The 21,223-nt window shown below is 38.2% G+C and overlaps 2 protein-coding genes across 4 annotated transcripts in view; both read right to left on the bottom strand.

Annotated features, from left to right (window-relative positions):
• Nucleotides 1-2,179: 2,179 nt before the first annotated feature.
• The window catches only part of LOC131487423 (olfactory receptor 5P4), a 51,376-nt gene continuing 32,332 nt past the window's right edge, over nt 2,180-21,223 (bottom strand). For all 3 annotated transcript variants that reach the window (XM_058688126.1, XM_058688127.1, XM_058688128.1), the window contains 2 exons: nt 15,011-15,105; nt 2,180-8,484 (listed from right to left, as the gene is read on the bottom strand). In XM_058688126.1, the coding sequence (XP_058544109.1) occupies nt 6,017-6,955 (939 nt within the window). In that variant the 5' untranslated portion in view covers nt 6,956-8,484; nt 15,011-15,105 and the 3' untranslated portion in view covers nt 2,180-6,016. The remainder of the gene's footprint in view (nt 8,485-15,010; nt 15,106-21,223) is intronic.
• Nucleotides 17,773-18,640, bottom strand: LOC131486607 (olfactory receptor 5P4-like; the record flags this gene model as incomplete). The annotated part of the gene is made up of 1 exon (XM_058686512.1): nt 17,773-18,640. A coding segment is annotated over one exon (768 nt), but the record flags the coding sequence as incomplete, so codon positions are not given.

Below are 21,223 nucleotides of genomic sequence, written 5' to 3'. Positions count from 1 at the left end.
TTTTAAGGAATGTGACTACTTCCGAGTTGCACAAGGGCTGGCGAGAGATCAAAACACCAAGTGGAAATCAGATTGTGGGAGGCAGAAGATCTTACCAGATTCTGGCATTTTGTAGTGCTGGCTTGATAGGCTGTTTAAGGTGGAGGGGACCTATAACACCTTATGCTTTTACTTCGGAGTCCTAAAAGACCATACCTTAGGGGTAATTGCTACATCCTAGAAATAAGGTCAAATCAGAATTAGGTCCTCCCCAACAAAGCACAGCGCCTAACCTACACTGGGAATACCACCACTGTTTTACTACGATGCAAGTTTAGAAGCTATTGTATAAGAATACATAGAGTTGTTTTATTATGTGAATGACCCATTTGGGGACTATAATTCCATTTCTTCAAAGGGATTAATCCAGTGCTCTATCCGCCTGCTAGAAGAATACTGAATACACTTTGGAGGAAGATAATCTCATCCAGAAACTCTACAATTTTTTATCTATATTGCCTATCATTCAAAACAAAACAATAAGGTATGCCAGTGATTTGCCAGGACCAAATGAATAAAAAACAGGTATTTCAAAATAAATGTTAATAACATATTTAAGAAAAACAGAAGAGTAACATGAAGAATCACACCAGAGAACTAAACGCAAGAACTTCTTTTTTTAAAGAAAAACAAAATAAAAAGAATCAAGTTTAATTCTTGGAAATGAAAAATAAATTAGGACTTTAGATGAATTCATAGTAGATTGGATACAGCAGAAAAGAGGTTTAGTAAACTGAGAGGTCAGCAGAGAACATACATGTTACTGGATGAAGAAAAAATAATAATAAAAATACAAAAAATGTGAGAGCTATACTGGAAGTTGTGAAAAGATCTAACGCATGTGCAATGAAGTCCAAGCCAAAAGGAGAAGAAATTTCTGAAGAAATATTCAATGATAATATTCCAAACACAAAAGACCATGAGCTACAAATTCAAGACATCCTGCATCTTCCAAATATGGTAAATGTAGGAACAATCACACTTCCGGAAATCATAAGACAGGAAGCCAAAAGCAAAATAAAGTGTGCAAAGCTTGAGGGTGCTGGTTTGCAACCCCCTCCTGGGAACTTTCAAGGTAAGATTTGAAGCCAGCCCCCTACACAGAGGGCAGGGAGAAACCAAAGAAAGATTGGATGCCACGTCCAGGTTAGAAGGTGTCAGTTGCAATAAGCAAGGGGAATTTACATACCAGGCTCGTCTCTGGCGGCAGCAAGACGACAAATGAATCCCCACACCCACCAGCGGAACTTTAACAGCTTGTAAATAGGCCTTAAATGGGTGCAGTCACGCAGACCATGCAGGTGTTTTCAATACCACGTTACTATCTCAAGGCTGTGTTCCTTGGAGCAGCCTCTGGGAGCGGGAAAGGAGAGCGGAACCCACATTCCAAGGACAGGGGAGGTGCGAGCAGCCCCTGAATGCCCGGGTCCAGCTCCAGGGTCATCCTTTTTTGATGACTTTTGATGTTCCCCAACAAGAGGGAAATGAAAGACATATTCCCTTTGAAAAAGAGGAGGGGAGAAGGAGGGAGGAAAACTGAAAGCTAAACTTTTTAGAGAAATGGTAGAAGCACGAGAACAATTACATCTTAAAGGTGCTTGAAGATATTTCACGGATAACCTAGAATTCTACCCAGAGTTATCTTCAAGAATGAAGGTGCACAGAAGGTTACCAATACATTGTATCAATGTCCTTTTCTTGGTTTTGTGTGGTACTGTAGTAAGCCCTGGGTGAAATTAGATAAAGGGTTCACAGACCTCTCTGTACTATCTTTGAAGCTTCCTTGAATCTAGAATTATTTCAAAATTAAAAAAAAAAAATTAAGTGGAAAAAAAATGAAGGTGCAATAACTTTTTATGACTAACCCCCCCAAAACAAGCAAACAAAAAACCCCCAACCCCAAACCCACCTGAAACTGTTAAAATTCATCACCAGCAAACCTGTATTAAAAGAAGAAATAAAGTTTTTTAAGCAGAAAGAAAGGCAATGCTAGTATAGGCATAGTGCTGAAGAAAGGAATGAAGGGCACAGAAAGAATGAATGTCTGGGGAACTAGAGCAGGTGCAGTAGTTGAGGGAACAGCTTTGGGAAATAATTAAGAAATAGAGTTGGTCTACATTAATAGGCAGATGATAATCCCATCACCTCCACTGCCTCTAGCCTCAGATTAAAATGAGAAAGAACTGAGTACTCTCTTGTAGAATCTTCCAAAATAGCAACTTTATTGAAGTATAGTAATTTACATACACACAATTTAAATCTACAGCTTGATGACTTCTGACAAATGTAAACACTTGTCTAACCATCACCCCAATCACAGTACATGATGATTTCCTTACCCCCAAGAAATGATCTCTTCTCTTCCCCTTTGCCTTCAATCTTCTCCAATACTCCACTACAGGTAAGGTTCACAGAATGGCAGGAATGTCACTGACTTGCTAAATCCCAATCTACTGCAGAAGAAAAATTTCCTGAAATTTATATAGACTAAGAATATTTTAACAATACAACAGTTTTGGACCTTTAAAATTTTTTCCCAGGTCTTTTTTTTTTAAGATATTATTTTTAAGTGATCTCTACAGACAACATGCTTCAACTCACAACCCTAAGATCAAGAGTCCCATGCTCTTCCAAATGAACCAGCCAGGCGCCCCACCCAGTTCATATTTCTGCCTTCTAAGTAGCAAACTACAATCTATAGTGATCAAGAAGCTTCCAAAAACATTTTTTTACAAAAGGAGTTTTTGATTGTTCCCAGTCTACAATCCATAGTAATCAGGAAACTTCAAAAAAATAAAATTCTTACAAAAGGAGTTTTTGATTATTCCCACAGGGATATTCTTTTTTTCATTATTATTTTTGTAATGTTTGTTTTTATTTTTGAGAGAGAGAGAGAGAGTGCACGAGCAGGGCAGGGGCAGAGAGAGAAGGAGACACAGAATCAGAAGCAGGCTCCAGGCTTCGAGCTGTCAGCACAGAGCCTGATGCAGGGTTCGAGCTCATGAACTGCAAGATCATGACCTGGGCTGAAGTTGGATGCTTAACTGACTGAGCCACTCAGGTGTGCCGCCACAGAGATATCCTTGATCCTTATTTTTTGATGTGCTGTTTGGGGAAAATGCTTTTGACCATTCCTAATATTCTCTATCCCCCTTTGGAAGAGATATCTACTAGCATAACACACTTAAAAAAAATTTTTTTTTAATGTTTATTTATTTTTGAGAGAGAGAAAGAGAGACAGAGAGCACAAGTGGAGGAGGGGCAGAGAGAGAGAAGGAGACACAGAATCCAAAGCAGGCTTCAGGCTCTGAGCTGTTAGCACAGAGCCTGATGTGGGGCTCAAACTCACAAACCGTGAGATTATAGCCTGAGCTGAAGTCAGACACTTAACCAACTGAGCCACCCAGGTACCCCCATAACACACCTTTCTTAGCCTTCACTCCTTCCTTCCCTAGAAGTAATAAATTAGCTGATAGTAAGTTTGGAGGGGAAAACTAGATATATAGTAATATTAGCTCGGTACCTTAACAAAGTACCATCAACTGAGTGGCTTAAACAACAAAAATTGTTTCTTTCACAGTTCAGGAGTCCAAGATCAAGGTGTCAGCAGGGTTGCTTCTTTTTGAGGACTGTGGGATTCCTTCCATCTCTCTCACTTAGCTTCTGATGGTTTGTGGGCAACCTTTGGTGATCCTTGGCTTGTAGAAGCATAACCCACTTCTCTATTTTCATATGAGGTTCCCCCTATGTGCTGTCTGTATCCAAATTCTTTTTTTTAAAAAAAATAAGGATACCAGTAATATTGGATTAGAAGCCCAGCCTCCTCCAATATGACTTCATCTTAACTAATTACACCTGTAACAACCATATTCCCAGGTAAGATCACATTCTGAGATACTGGTGGTTAGGATGAATTTTTGAGGGACACACTTCAACCCATAACAGAAATCCCAGCCTTTTGCCCTCCCCTTTCTCTTGGGAGTGAGTCTGCCCTCAGTGCTCTGGGCTGCTCTTGGCCCTGCTATAAATGGATGGAGACAGGCCTACTCTCACTGCAGAGACCAGGGACAGGGAAGGAGAGTGTCAGATTCTGGGATTCAGAACATGAAAACACATGTCCACAAATATGTGTCACATACTCTAATATCAGCTCCTTCATTGGTATAGGTTAATATTTTTGCTCTCCCATATGCCTTCTCTTTTTGTCATCTCCTCGGTTGATTGAGAACTTGGGAGGGAAAAGATAAGTGTCGATGCCTATCCTCTCCACTAAAAGTTGTAACAGTGCCACACACCCTACATCTGGGTGATTGGATTATTGAATCCCTTCAAGTGGAAATATGAAGGAAAAAATCTCAACATGGACTTACCACAATCAACTGGGGAGTCTTTACGTGCCTAGACAGAAGAGACTTAGATATGGGAGACGCCAGTATGCAACATGTCTTCCATCTGACAGAAGGAATGGGGTGGAAGGAGGCAGACTATTTTGATGGGTGTGCGGTGAGAGTTGCCCCAAATTTCTTGCAGTACTAGGCCTTACAAAGAGTTGCCACTAATTGGGAAAGAACCAGAGGAAAAGGAATAATTTTGTGAGAAATACGATAAATATAGTCAGGGCACACTGAGTTTGAGAGTCTTGGGGGGAAAGGCCAGTGAAGAAGTTCATCTGTCCTTCAAGGAAGGTGTGTAGGGACTCTGTCACCACACCAGTGGCAGCTGAGCTCATGGGAGAAGATAAGATTACCTATAGGGATCATGGGGAGGAGGAGAGGGAAGAGGGCAGAAGATGAATCCTGGTGAAAAGCAAAGTATAGGAGGAAAGATGAAGACAAAGACTTCCAGAAACACTCATTGAAAAACTTCAACCACCAGAGTGCAGATCTCCCACCGTGACTCGAACATGCCCTTTTCCAAGACTGAAGTCATACCTTTGGGAGCCCTCTCTTTGCAAAGGGCTGTGTCCGTGCTGACTTTGGCGCTTTACCAGCTCAGCTTGCAAAGTGTTCCCTCCAAAGTGTCTCAGAATTTGTCTGACATTATTCATATGCTAACAAAATATATTAGCTAAAATATTAATCATAAACCATTGTGAAAGGCATACAGGAGGCAGGGAATCAATTTAGAGGCAACTGCCATAACCAGACGGGATCATAAGCGCCAAAAGTTCAGTGGAAGAAGCAGGGACAGTGGACGCCTCCTTGAGAGACATTACAAAATGTGTGGCAAACGTATTATTTGCCTGACCCATAATTTCGTGCCTCCTACCTATAAATTATTGCTGAAACAAAGTCCCAATGTCCCAGTCTCCCCCTCCAAAGAAACCTCAGCTTCTGAAATCTTACCCTAGACTCCTCTGGTAAGACTTACATTGTAAAAAGAGTTGGCACAGGTGTATACAAGGTCTCTTCTGTGTTATCTGGGTTGGATCTCTTAATGGCCAAGCAGAGGAATCATGATCTTTGCTCTCGCTTCAATAAAGTGCACATAGAGGCTTTCTGGAGACATGAACATCAATGCTCCCAAATGTTTAAATATACATTGACAAAGGCAGGGCAGTACCTTTAAAGGAAGTGGCCTGAACGTCCTGACTTGTCAATATTATCTTTTATTACAGATCTGTTGGGGACAAATTTTTTCCCCAAATGTTATTTAACTAGATGGAATTCAATTAAATCTGATCTTTGGTGGAAATAGCTCTCTGTATTTAATATAGGACTCACAACTGATTAATGAAACTATTTTGCAAGCAGGTATTCTTACCTTGAACAGTTCATATTTAATTTGAATGAAACAGATTTCCACATTAAATGATACATTTAACTTCTTATATGGAAGTAAACATTGGCTTTTTACATTTATAGGAGCTCTTCACTATCAAAGTGATGAAGTTAATGATAAATATCATTAAAGTATCCAGCACAAATGTTTCCCCGAATCATTGCTTTGTTATTTATGGATTTATATCTGATCTGATTCAGGAAAACCAGTGTGTTCTGGCCATTAGTTTTCTCATGGCCCCTTTCACCTCCTTGTTCCTCAGACTGTAGATGAGGGGATTCAACATGGGGACCACCACTGTATAGATGACAGATGCCACTTTGACCTGATCAGCTGAATAACTGGATTTGGGCATCACATAAACGAACAAAACTGTCCCATAAAACAAAGTGACGGCAGTGAGGTGGGAAGTGCAGGTTGAGAAGGCCTTCTTCCTCCCCTCAGTAGAGCGCATATTCAGAATTGAGTGGAGGATGTAGCTGTAGGACACAATTATGGTAAACAGTGTGCTTATGAGGACAGATGCAGAAGAGATGGCAGGAGATATTTCAGCAATAAAAACATGGCCACAAGAAAGCTTCAAGAGTGGAAAGAGGTCACAGAAAAAATGGTTGATTTTATTTGGTCCACAGAAAGATAGATTCATCAGACAGCCTGTAAATGATGAAGCGTTCATGCATCCACCCAGGTAGGAAGCCCCCAGTAGGAGGAAGCAGACCACTGAGGACATCTGGGTGGAGTAGAGTAAGGGAGAGCAGATGGCCACATAGCGATCATAGGCCATGGTAGCCAGCAGGAAGCATTCTGTAGTCCCAAAAGTGACATCAGAGCCAAGCTGGGCTATACAACCAGTGACAGGGATTGTTGTTTTCTCTCTTAAAAAACTCATCAGCATGATTGGTGTGACTGAAGTGGAATACCCAATGTCCACAAAGGCCAAATGGCTGAGAAAAAGGTACATTGGGGTGTGCAGCTGTGGGCTGCTTCGGATTAAGATGATTATACTGATATTTCCCACGATGGTAACTACATAAACTCCCAGAAAAATCACAAAGAAGATGGCACATAGTGTGGGATTATCTGTTAATCCCAGAATAATGAACTCTGTCACTGCTGTGTGGTTTTCAGTCTCCATCTATTCATTTAATGGTGGCTATTGAAATCAGAACCAGAGGAGATTAAAATGGTTGAAATTACCCCACATTTAATGAAGATACATGTAGAGAACCCTACAATTAAAATTTTTAAATGATAACTTTGCCTCACTTCTAGAATACTTTGTACACACAAATTTTCTTTTCAAATTCCATGAATATATTAAAATTGGAGACTCAATTACCTTAGAATTCAGCTATTTTACTCCTATACTGTATAAAATACTGTAGAGTAAGTCTTCCCCATGTGTACAAGAATATGTAAAATGATGTTACAGCAATACTGATTGTAATAACATAAACTGTAAATAACCTAAGTGATTATAGAAAGGTCAGCTCTTGATTTTCTACCCTCATCCCAAATGTGCCTCTGCACCAGTATTCTATTTTCAGTAAATACTATCACCATTTATCCAATTACTGGACCAAAAAGTATCGAGTTGATTTTGACATGTTTTTCTGACTTGATCCTTTTCCTGGAATGAAAAAAAAATCACATCCTTAGTTATCATTGATACCAAGGGCTGGAAAGTGTTTATGTTCAAGCTGAATGGGCCAAACACAATTTTTCTTATTGTTATGAGCTAAATCCAGGATATTTTGCAAAATCTTCCAAGATTTATCTCTCACATCATACTTTTTCATGCTTCTTGGATTACATGAAGCAGAGAAGAGTCCAGGTATTTTTATGGACTGGGATTAATTGGAAAGTGAACTGAAGCATTTGGAGACCTACATTGGTAAGTGATGGTTTCATCGGTTGTAGTATGAAACTATAGGGAAATAAGAAGTGGGGGCATATGATGGTGATGGGGGGAGAGAGTAGTTAGAGAGGTATGGATGGAAGTAGCCAGCTAGGGAGGCTAGGAAATTGGATTGGAAGAAAAACGATCATTTCAGAATAATATTCCCTTGGTTCAAATTAGAGCACATAATCAAGGACAGGGGAGAGTATGTTAGTTACATTCGGCCATTTCCATGGCTTTTCTAGATTAAAGAGCAACATATTCTCCAGAATAATTTGATTTTTCTTGAAGAACTTCAATCTGAAGACTTAACAAAACATACATACATAACTATCAGCAAGCATGGACATTTCCCCAAAAGTTGTGTGTGAATCATGACCATGGTATCCTACAATATGAGCAGTACTAGGGTTATGTGTCTGAATTCTCACATTCTGGCTTTTGTTTTTTTTTTAACAAGACAAAGCCTCAGCCTGAAAAGAATTACTTTAGAAAAAATAAATGTATGAAAGGCACAAAAGCTTTCAAAGTTGGATATGAGTGCCAGGAGGGAAGGCAAAGTGATGTGCACAAAGACCATGGACTTTGCAGCCACACAAACTTGATATCGGTTTCTAGCTCTGCCTATCACTATCTATGGAATCATAGGCACATTGAAAGACATTGTTGACCTTCTGTTTCCTCTTCTATAAAAAGGAAATAATGATACATACCTTATGTGATTCTTGTGTTAAATGAAATGATGTGGATGAAAATACCAAGCACTGTGCACACAACAAATAGATGCTCAATTACTAGTGATGAGCTTGAAATAATCAACTTGTAACTTCTGGTACATATAAGAGAATCAAATATTTCAGTATCCCTTAACAAAGAACAGTATAAATTTGGGACACATCCACTACAACATTAGGGATAGGCTCCAAGGAGTTGTCACTGTAAAGCAGTGCCATATTTAAGTGAGGCTTATGTCATTTGAGATAAGGCCCAAATCACTTACGTCACTTGTAATTACAAGTTAATTTCTTTATTTGTCCTGGAAAACTACACTGAGAATCCACTGGGATAGAGAAATTACATGCACATATCTACTGGGACAGAGAAATAGCATGTAAACCTGATTATGTAAAAGTGTGTGAATGAAATACTTTCTCAATACTCTGTGGTTCCTTTTATTTTTTAATTAAATATAATAATTAAACATTTCAATTTAAATAAACTGAAAAATATTATAATATTTTACTACCATTGAAGTTGATTATTAGATCAACATGACTAATATGGCTGTGACAATTTGTGACATTTATGAAGTGTGGCTATATTCAGTGGCCCAGGTTTTCATGTCACCTATGTTTAGAGATAATGTGGGTTTCCTAGTACAGTTTAACTTATAAACATGAGTCCATTGGAACTGCAATATTATTTTCAACATAAGTGATGTAACTTTTAAAAAATCATATGTATTTTTACATGTAATGTGGATCTAGGACACTTCACATACATCCCATGCTTATTGGTGGAAGAGATTCTCACGCACATGCTATTCCCTCTCCCCTTTGCCAACCTTAATCCATCAACTCTTAATAAAACAATGAATCTCACACTAACATTTTTCTTAGAACCCTGCCTACCACAACTTCCACATTGACTGGCAGATTGTCAAAGATACATGGCCACAATCAACTCTGGTTGTATTCTTGAACCATGGCCACATAGCAGAACATTCTCTAAGGTTGAAGGTCAGGTACCTTTGATTCTGGGCTTGAAGAGCCCATTAGTCAATAACCTTCAGAACAAAGCTAAATGTGATAATTCATATTAGGAGGTTCTAACACCTCAAACACCTCAAAGCCACCAAATTAGGAAATGGGCATACTATGAGACTCCCTCTGTCCTAGAAAGATACTATTCCTTTAGGTTTTTTTTTTAATATGAAATTTATTGTCAAATTGGTTTCCATACAACACCCAGTGCTCATCCCAAAAGGTGCCCTCCTCAATACCCATCACCCACCCTCCCCTCCTTCCCACCCCCCATCAACCCTCAGATTGCTCTCAGTTTTTAACAGTCTCTTATGGTTTGGCTCCCTCCCTCCCTAACTTTTTTTTTCCTTCCTCTCCCCCATGGTCTGTTAAGTTTCTCAGGATCCACATAAGAGTGAAAACATATGGTATCTGTCTTTCTCTGTATGACTTATTTCACTTAGCATAACACTCTCCAGTTCCACCCACGTTGCTACCAAAGGCCATATTTCATTCTTTCTCATTGCCAAGTAGTATTCCATTGTGTATATAAACCACAATTTCTTTGTCCACTCATCAGTTGATGGACATTTAGGCTCTTTCCATAATTTGGCTATTGTTGAGAGTGCTGCTATAAACATTGGGGTACAAGTGCCCCTATGCATCAGCACTCCTGTATCCCTTGGGTAAATTCCTAGCAGTGCTATTGCTGGGTCATGGGGTAGGTCTATTTTTAATTTTTTGAGGAACCTCCACACTGTTTTCCAGAGCGGCTGCACCAGTTTGCATTCCCACCAACAGTGTAAGAGGGTTCCCGTTTCTCCACATCCTCTCCAGCATCTATAGTCTCCTGATTTGTTCATTTTAGCCACTCTGACTGGCGTGAGGTGATATCTGAGTGTGGTTTTTATTTGTATTTCCCTGATGAGGAGCGACATTGAGCATCTTTTCATGTGCCTGTTGGCCATCTGGATGTCTTCTTTAGAGAAGTGTCTATTCGTGTTTTCTGCCCATTTCTTCACTGGATTATTAATTTTTTGGGTGTGGAGTTTGGTGGGTTCTTTATAGATTTTGGATACTAGCCCTTTGTCCGATATGCCATTTGCAAATATCTTTTCCCATTCCATCAGTTGCCTTTTAGTTTTGTTGGTAGTTTCCTTTGCTGTGCAGAAGTTTTTATCTTCATGAGGTCCCAATAGTTCATTTTTGCTTTTAATTCCCTTGCCCTTGGGGATGTGTCAAGTAAGAAATTGCTGGGGCTGAGGTCAGAGAGGTTTTTTCCTGCTTTCTCCTCTAGGGTTTTGATGGTTTCCTGTCTCACATCCAGGTCCTTTATCCATTTTGAGTTTATTTTTGTGAATGGTGTAAGAAAGTGTAAGAAAGTGGTCTAGTTTCATTCTTCTGCATGTTGCTGTCCAGTTCTCCCAGCACCATTTGTTAAAGAGACTGTGTTTTTTCCATTGGATATTCTTTCCTGCTTTGTCAAAGATTAGTTGGCCATACTTTTGTGGGTCCAGTTCTGGAGTCTCTATTCTATTCCATTGGTCTATGTGTCTGTTTTTGTGCCAATACCATGTTGTCTTGATGATGACAGCTTTGTAGTAGAGCCTAAAGTCTGGGATTGTGATGCCTCCCGGTTTGGTCTTCTTCAAAATTACTTTGGCTGTTCGGGGTCTTCTGTGGTTCCATACAAATTTTAGGATTGCTCATTCTAGCTTCGAGAAGAATGCTGGTGCAATTTAATTGGGATTGCATTGAATGTGTAGGTTGCTTTGGGTAGTATTGACATTTTAACAATATTTATTCTTCCAATCCATGAGCATGGAATGTTTTTCCATTTCTTTGTATCTTCTTCAATTTCCTTCATAAGCTTTCTACAGTTTTCAGCAGACAGATCTTTTACATCTTTGGGTAGGTTTATTCCTAGGTATTTTGTGATTCTTGGTGCAATTGTGAATGGGATGAGTTTCTTTATTTGCCTTTCTGTTGCTTCATTATTAATGTATAAGAATGCAACTGATTTCTGTACATTAATTTGGTATCCTGCAACTTTGCTGAATTCATGTATCAGTTCTAGCAGACTTTTGGTGGAGTCTATCGGGCTTTCCATGTATAATATCATGTCATCTGCAAAAAGTGAAAGCTTGACTTCATCTTTGCCAACTTTGATGCCTTTGATTTACTTTTATTGTATGATTGCTGATGCTAGAACTTCCAACACTATGTTAAACAACAGCGGTAAAAGTGGACATCCCTGTGGTATTCCTGACCTCAGGGGGGAAGCTCTCAGTTTTCCCCCATTGAGGATGATATTAGCTGTGGGCTTTTCATAAATGGTTTTTATGATCTTTAAGTATGTTCCTTCTATCCCGACTTTCTCGAGGGTTTTTATTAAGAAAGGATGCTGAATTTTGTCAAATGCTTTTTCTGCATCGATTGACAGGATCATATGGTTCTTATCTTTTATTAATGTGATGTATCACATTGATTGATTTGCGAATGTTGAACCAGCCCTGCAGCCCAGGAATGAATCCGACTTGATCTCCTTTAGGTTTTAAGGAAGCCCAACTGTGGCTGATAAATGACACAAACAGGTGGCCATCAATTCCACAAAAATATCTCAGATTATATCGCGAGAATTAAATTCCCTTCATTCCTGTCCTCCTCTCAACATTTTGTTCACACCATTTGATTAGTATCCATTATAGTTGGAACATCTTGCTCTTTCCTTGGTTGAAAGTGCAGTGTCTATGACTATTTTTGTATCCCTCTTTAATGGTGCAACACTGAGAATGTAGGAGGCACTGAATACGTTTGTTGAATTAGTGTTAAACAATTTTTAGAAAATCTTTGTATGTATCAGATACTATACTAGGACCTAAAGATAAATAGGTACTCCCACAACTAAAAACCATTTTATGGTTATATTCATCACTCCACCCCCTTTCAACAGAAGACCAATTCCTAGTCACCTTAGGTCTCAGGTTTAAATTTATTTCACCGTTCAAACTTCTTCTGACACCCTGGACTAAGTCATAGTCTCATGGTGTATAGTTTCAGAGAATCCTGAAATATGTTTTGCATCTATTACACTTTTAATTATGATGATACTAGTGTAAATAATTGCTTCGGGTCTTTTATTTTTATTTTTATTTTTATTTTGAACTACTTTCCTACACTTACATGAGGGAAGGATCATGTCTGCTTTGTTCCACACTTTATGCTTAGGACATTGCAGAGTGCCTGGTACATAGCAGTACCAGTACTTGACACGAGACATCTCGACAGGCTTTTGGGTGTACAATACGGTCTTGTTGACTACAATACAACGTTCCGCAGCAGATCTTTAGAACGTATTTCTCTTGCTCAACTGCAACCTGATGCCTGTTGATTAGCAACTTCCCATCTCACTCCAATTCCAGCCTCTGACAAGCATCATTCCACTCTTGACTCTGTGACTTTGACTGTTTTAGGTACACCATAAAGTAGAATCATTTAGTGTTAGTCCTTCTGTGACTGGCTTATTTCACTCAGCATAATGTCTTCCAAGTTCATCCATGTTATCACATATTGCAGAATTTCCTCTTTTCAAGACTAAAAAAGATTCCATTGTATGTATATATACCAAATTTTCTTTATCCATTTACCTGTGAGTAGACATTTAAGTTGCTTTCTCATATCTTGGCTATTGTCAATAGTGCTGGAGTGAACATGTGAGTGCTAATATCTCTGAGATACTGATTACAGTTCTTTTAGATAAATATTTAGAGTTGGGATTACTGAATGATACGGTAGTTCTATTCTTAATTGAGCAACCTCCATAGTGGTTTTCATAGCAGCTGTACCATTTTGCATTCCCAGCAACAACGTATAAAAGTTTGCCCTCTCTCCACATACTCACCTACAATTACTTTTTTAAAAAAATTTAAAATTTTTTAATGTTTTTAGTTATTTTTGAGAGAGAGAGAGAGAGACAGAGCATGAGTGAGGCAGGGGCAGAGAGAGGGAGACACAGAATCCAAAGCAGGCTCCAGGCTCAGAGCTTTTAGCACAGAGCCTGACACGGGACTTAAACCCACAGATGGTGAGATCATAACCTGAACCGAAGTTGGACACTTAACTGACTGATCCACCCAGGTGCCCTTCATCTACACTTTCCTTTTGTTTTTTTGATAATGGCCATCTTGACACATATGAGGTGATATTTCATCATGGTTTTGATTTGCATCTATATGATGATGAGCGATGTTGAGTATCTTTCCTGGTACCTCTTGGCCATTTCTTGTTTTTGCTATTGAGTTGTCTTTGCTGAGTTGTTCCTTATATATTTTGGAAATTAATGCCTTATCAGATATATTGTTTGCAAATATTTTCTCATTCCGTAGTTACCTTTTCACTTTGGTGATGGTTTTCATTGCTGTGCAGAAGCTTTAAGTTTGATGTAGTCCCACTTATCTATTTTTGTTACCTGTGATTTTGTTTGCCTGTGATTTCGTTGGTTTTGTTGCCTGTGATTTCAATGTCATACCAAAAACATTATTGCCAAGACCAATGACATGAAACTTTTCCCCTGTTTTCTTCCAGGGGTTTTCTTCTTGTAGTTTTATTTCTTACATTTAAGTCTTTAATCCATTTTGAGTTTATTCTTTTGTTTACTTTAAGATAAGATTTCAAGGGAAGCAAAAATAATATAAAAACAGAGAGGGAGATAAGCCATAAGAGACTCTTAAATACAGAGAACAAACTGAGGGTTGCTGGAGGGATGTTGGGTGGGGGAATGGGCTAAATGGGCGAGGGGCATCAAGGAAGCCTTGTTGAGATGAGTACTGGGTGTTATCTATAAGCGATGAATCACTAAATTCTACTCCTGAAGTCATTATTACACTATATGTTAACTAACTTGTATTTAAATTTAAAAAAAAAAGAGTTCAATTTCATTCTTTTGAATATGGATATCCAGTTTTCCCAACACCATTTATTGAAGAGACTTTCCTCACTGTATTCTTGGTGTCTTTGTTGAAAATTATTTGACTGCATATGCATTAACGTATTTCTGGCACTCTATTCTATTCATTGGCCTAGATGGATGTCTTTATGTCAGTACCATACTATTTGAATTAATGTAGCTTTGCAATATTATTTTGAATCAGGAAATGTGATGCCTATAGCTTTGCTGTTCCTTCTCAAGATTATTTTGGCTGTTTGGGGGCCCTTTGTGGTTCCATATGAATTTTATAATTCTTTTTTCCATTTCTATAAAAATTATATTGAGATTTTGGTAGGGATGCACTGAATCTGCCTGGAAGGTATGGATATTTTAACAATATTAAGTCTTCCAACCTAAGAACACAGGATGTTTTTACATTTGCTTGGGTCTTATTTAATTTCTTTTATCAATATTTTATAGTTTTCACTATACAAGTTTACAAAGTAAACAAAGGAAGTTTCACCTCCTTCACTAAATATATTCCTAGATTATTTTATTCTTTTTGCTGTTTTGTAATGGGATTGTTTCCCTGTGAGCAGAGAACTGTGACAGGTTGCATACCTGAGGGCAGGTGCATAGTCTGGCTTGCATTATACTGAGAGACCTTGAAGGGATGAGAAGGAATCAGCCAATCCTTAGATGACATCGTGGACTGCCTGGACAGACAGAAATCAGAAGTAACCCTAGTGCAAAAGTAAATCATTTCACCCCAAAATTCCCTTCCCCTACACTCCAAGGAGTTTACCTAAAAAGCAGTCTTGCATGAAAAGACACTTCTCCAAACAACCCATCCAGATGGCCAACCGACACATGAAAAAATGCTCAACATCACTCATCACCAGGGAAATATAAATCAAAACCACGAGATCCCACCTCACACCTGTCAGAATGGCTAACATTAACAACTCAGGCAACAACAGAGGTTGGTGAGGATGTGGAGAAAGAGGATCTCTTTTGTACTGCTGGTGAGAATGCAAACTGGTGCAGTCACTCTGGAAAACAGTATGGAGGTTCCTCAAAAGATTAAAAATAGAACTACCCTACGACCCAGCATTTGCACTACTAGGTATTTATCCAGGGGATACAGGTGTGCTGTTTCGAAGGGATACACGCACCCCGATGTTTATAGCAGCACTATCAACAATAGCCAAAGTATGGAAAGAGCCCAAATGTCCATCGGTGGACGAATGGATAAAGAAGGTGTGGTATGTGTATATATATATATATATATATATATATATATATATATATAATGGAGGATTACTTGGCAATCAAAAAGAATGAAATCTTGCCATTAGCAACTGCATGGATGGAACTAGAGGGTATTATGCTAAGTGAAATTAATCAGAGAAAGACAAATATCATATGACTTCACTCATATGAGAACTTTAAGATACAAAACAGATGAACATAAGGGAAGCAAAAAGAATATAAAAACAGGGAGGGGGACAAAACATAAGAGACTCTTAAATACAGAGAAAAACTGAGGGTTGCTGGAGGGGTTGTGGGAGAGGGGATGGGCTAAATGGGTAAGGGGAATTAAGAAATCTACTCCTGATATCTTTGTTGCACTATATGCTAACTAACTTGGATGTAAATTAAAAAATAAATAATTAATAAAATAAAATAAAATAAAAAACAGTCTTGGAGGAAGATCTGGTAATACAAGCAAAACCACATAGTTTCACACATTCTCTCAGTAAATATATGTGTTGGCTCTGCCCTTTTTAATTCATACTTGAAACAAAGTAAAATTACAGCCCAACTCTGAGTTTCAAAAGTATAAAACCTTTAGAATACATGAGAGAATATTTTTGTAGCCTTGGATTGGGAAAAGATTTCTTGAACTTGTCACTAAAACACAAAACAATAAGGAAAATGTTGTTACATTAGACTTCATTAAAATTAAAAACTTCCATTCAAGAGACAATTAAGAGAGTGATAAGGCAAACTGGAATGGGAGTATAACTTCCAAATGCAGAAATCTGACAAAAGAGTTGTAGACAGATTATAGTAAGAACAAATCGATAAGAAAAGTACAATCTGAGCATAAAATTGGCAAAGGACTTGAAGAGACATTACACGAAAGGAGATATACAAATGGCTGACAAATGCTTTTTTAAAATGCTCAACATAAGAGGTCCAGAGCGATGAGGGGGAACGCCACCTGATTACTTCATTGTAAAACCTGGTGACTAGCCTCGGACTCTCTGGTGTTATCTTTCTAAAAAACTGTGGATAAATAACATCATCCACAGGAGACCTGAGTTACCAGGACTTCCTGAAGCTATTCCTTCTGCAAGTTGTCTTCTTATCCCTGACTGTTTGTAAAGAGTTCTTCTTTCACCAATTTATATTCTGGGAACATTGGATTGGGGAGAATTGGAATCCACATTTACTCTAGGATTCATACAACACACATCACTTTTGTAATAATTGGAAAACCATATTTTAATCTTTCAACATGATTAATCAAAAGGTTCTGGAGGCAGGGAAGTAATTCAGAAGGGTGAAAACTGTCCAGGCTCAATCATAAACACCTAAAATAAAGTCGTGACAGAAGTGGTGGCAATGAACACTTCGGGAGATATTTGGGAGAAGGATCGCAGGTGTAGTCCTTGCCTGCATCAGCCTGGGTGTCTTAATCCATAATTTTATACCAATTGGCTTGCTGAAAGAAAGTTCCACTGTACCTTAGCCTCCTCCCACCAATACTCCCCAGTAGTTTTTCCTACTATTCAAAAGCCTGTTAGCAAAGGTTCAAAGACAAGTCTTTGGAGACAAACTTTTGAAAAATATGAAAAATCTACTGGGAATTTTCAAAGGAACTCTCAAAGGCTCAGCCTTCAGAGTTCTTCTGTGTTACCTGGATTGAGTTGCTTTGGTGGCAAAGGTATGGAATAAATTCTTTTGGTCTCTTATTCTAGGTGGAAATAAAAATTTTCAAGACTCCATTTCAAAGGTTATGATAACCCTGTATGAGACAGGCCAAGGCTTCCAGAGAAAGTGACCTGGACTGACACTACTATCAATTGCATTTCCATTGAGTACACAATGCTCTCTAAGATACTAACTTACAAGAAGATATTTTAAAAATAATAACCTAACAGAAGAAAAATAAAAACCTCTGTAATCATGGACTCTAACCAATGAGCAAAGCAGAGAAAAAGTAAAACTATATTCTCTAGGTCTCCTAATGCTGAAATGTATACATTAAAACGAACCCAGCAGAATTTCATGAAATGATATATTTTGTGACCTAGAAAATTATAAATTAAAGTTGGTACTAATTAACATACTGGCATTGTGTATTTAAGATAGTTCTTCACATAAAGTGATAAGGCTAATGGACAACATAAACATCTATCACATATGTTCTTGAAACTATAGTTTTTCACTTTCTGGAATCACACTGAATTTCTTTCAAAACGACCTATTTTTTCTAGCCATCAATTTTCTCATTGCCTCTTTCACCTCTTTGTTTCTCAGACTGTAGATCAAGGGGTTCAGCATGGGGACCACCACTGTATAGAACACAGACACCACCTTAATATTGTCAGATGAGTGGCTTGACTTTGGTATGACATAAACAAATGTGACTGTGTCATAAAACAAAGTGGCTGCACTGAGGTGAGAAGTACAAAAAGAGAAGGCCTTGTGTCTTCCCTCAGGGGGGTGCATATTCAGGACCAAGTACAGGATGTATAGATATGAAACAGCTATGATAAACAATGTGATTACAATGATTGACCCACCTAAGATGGCAGGAGATACTTCAGCAACATAAATATGGGTACAAGAAAGCTTCACTAGTGGTGGGAGGTCACAGAAGACATGGTTGATTTTATTTGGTCCACAGAAAGTCAAGCTCAATAAACAGCCAGTAAATGATGAAGCATTCACCCATCCCCCCAGATAGGAAGCAGCCAATAAGACGATACAGACTCTGGAAGACATGTGTGTAGAGTAGAGAAGTGGAGAGTGGGTGGCCACATAGTGATCATAGGCCATGGCAGCCAGCAGGAAACACTCAGCCGTTCCAAAGACAACATCAGAGCCAAGCTGAACTATGTGGGTGCCAGTATGATATGGAAAAGCGTGATGTACTGTTGCTGCAATGAAAATAAAAGAAGACTTCAGAGCCAAAAGCTCTGGGGATAAATTTAAGGTCTGCCACCTGGCAGGTGACCTTGAAAATTATATAATCCTTCTGAGACTCAATATCCTTATTTTTAAAATTAAGATAATATTTGCCTCACATGGCTGCTGTTAAGTGAGATGCTGTATGTTAACACACTTAGCAATAGATAACAGTAAACAAATAATTCATAACTGAGAATCTATTTCAAATAAACAACTAGTAGCTCCTGCTACAAATGCACGGACGTTAATAAATCAATAACAAAGAATGACTGTTACCTGCTGGTCAAATATTATGACAGAGACAAACTCTAGGAGTCATCTCTATATGACAGGGTTTATTTACTTAGGATTTAGGACCATTTAGAATATAAAACTTTTACCTCAGGTTAGAGAAGCACAGGTTTGTCAACATCCCACTGAGAATCCAATGGGAGAAAATCCAACGAGACTGAGAAAATTAGGTGCGTTTATGTATGCCTACACCATTATGCTGTCTGAGGTTCATAAAGGTCTCAGGGGCTTCATTTAGTCTTCTCATTATTTGTATATAATAATGGAGAACATCAAATTTGTTTTGAAACTTGATTTGGACCAACACAATTAATGTGGGCTATCCTTTGGTCATCCGTGATATTTCTAAGAAGCAGCCTAGAACTATTTTCTTAAACACTATCTTGTGACTCATAGTTCCTGAGGAGTTGCAGAAGAGCCACAATGCTCCATGTGAAAGTGACCCATGATTTAATGCAGCATTGGCATTTCCCACTTATTATATAGATCCCCCCACCAAATCTCGAACTCCTTAAATAGAGATGCGGTTATTGAAGATGCTTCTTCCTTTTCCTGCCCCATATTTTTCTCTACCCCAGTCCTCCCTTTGAATAACCAAGAATCTCTTCCTTGTTCCTGATTTCCATATGATTTTTCATGAGTGATGTTACTGTTTGTATTGCTCTGAAATAGCTTTCTTTTACTCAAAAATATTTTTTAGGTAATTCCCTGTAGGCATGTACTAATCTCCTTCAATCTTTGTAATGATTCATAGCATTCTAAGTGTTTGATCAGTATTTATTTAGCTATACCCTGCCAATGCTTATATACCAGTAGTTCTCTTGGGTATGCTCTAAAAGTGAAATTATTGGGTCAAAAGCTTTGCCCAATTTAAATTCTGATAGATAATGCTAAATGGCACTTTTTCATTTTTTCATTTTTTTGCATAGATAAGTATATGATAATCTGGGTAATTCCTAAGACCTATCTTCCACCTCATTAATTCTCTCTTTAGTTATGTATAATCTACCGTCTAACCTATTTTTTCTGGGTATATTTTTTTATTTCCAGACTATCTGTTTGTTTGTTTGTTTGTTTTTTCAAATTGTTGTGGTCTTTTCTAAAACAAAAACCCATCTGAGGTTTCTTATTCTTTTATTCCTTTGAAAATATTAACCAATATGTTATACTGTCTACTAGCTCATTCTATTACAACCTGATGGTCTAAATCTGTTCTTTGATGTGTCTGCAAACATACCTTCTTTTTTAATGTTTGCATTTGGGTTTGTTCTTTTATAATTTCAAATTTTGAACACATCTTTTTTTAGTGGGGTTTTGTCTGCATTACTCTTGTCTAGCCTGGGTTAAAAGTATGTCCTCCCAAATAAGTTTTGCTCTTTATTTCTGTCACTTGCTTCTATATCACTGGTTCAGGATAAATTGTGATGCCATTTTCTCAAATTGAAGGTTTACAGAGGAGGAAGACAGTGTAAGACAGTATATTGACAGTATAAAGACAGTATTTTGAACCCCAAACCCATATTTGGTACAGATTTTTCCCCAGAATTCCCAAGAGAGACATTTTTATCTCCAAAAGATTTAACAGTTTGGTGGATGAAAAATTGACTTTATACTACCATGTCAAGCAGCAACACTTCAATATATCCCTTTCTGCAAGCAGCTACAATGTACAGTTATTATAATCCTTGGAACTCTGGGAGGCTTGGGGACCTGGCCTTATGGAAATTTAGTGTTCCAGAACCTGATACAATCTCCCTAACGATTTTAACAGCAAGGAGTCACAGTTTACACTCTCAAGAGATTAGATTACCAAACTTTTAATGACCAGCTTCATGTTGGGAAAGACTGTGTTGATAACACTGGTAATTATGATATGTGTTGATACAAGAGCTTAAAGGGAATGTTTTCCTCTGAACTGCAGGAACACGCAGGATCCCATCACATTTCTGTGTGGCAGTCAACAAAAATACCCGACTCTCACATGGCAAGGGAAATCTCATCATTTTTCATTTTGGATTTCTTTTTTCATTTTCATTTTCATTTTCATTTTCAATTTCTTTATTCTCTGGTACTAGAAACTGACATTAGTTTGAAAGCTCAAACGCTCTATGGTTTAATGGGGACTCCGTGCCTACTTGAGGCCTGTCCGCCCAGGCACATCCCTGGCACATCCCAGGCACATCCGAGGCTAAGTCTTCCTGCAATTTTTTACACTAGTATCACACAATAAGTAGACAAAATATAATGATTTAAAGTCAGGAAGGCCATATTCCTAGTCAAATTAAATTGGTCTGGAAAGTGATTGACAAAATATAACAGGACCTGAAAGATCACTTGTAC

This window comes from Neofelis nebulosa, chromosome 10 (genome assembly GCF_028018385.1).
Source record: "Neofelis nebulosa isolate mNeoNeb1 chromosome 10, mNeoNeb1.pri, whole genome shotgun sequence".
NCBI lineage: Eukaryota > Metazoa > Chordata > Mammalia > Carnivora > Felidae > Neofelis > Neofelis nebulosa.
Note: the sequence above shows the minus strand (reverse complement) of the source record. Positions and strands in the feature narration are given on the sequence as shown.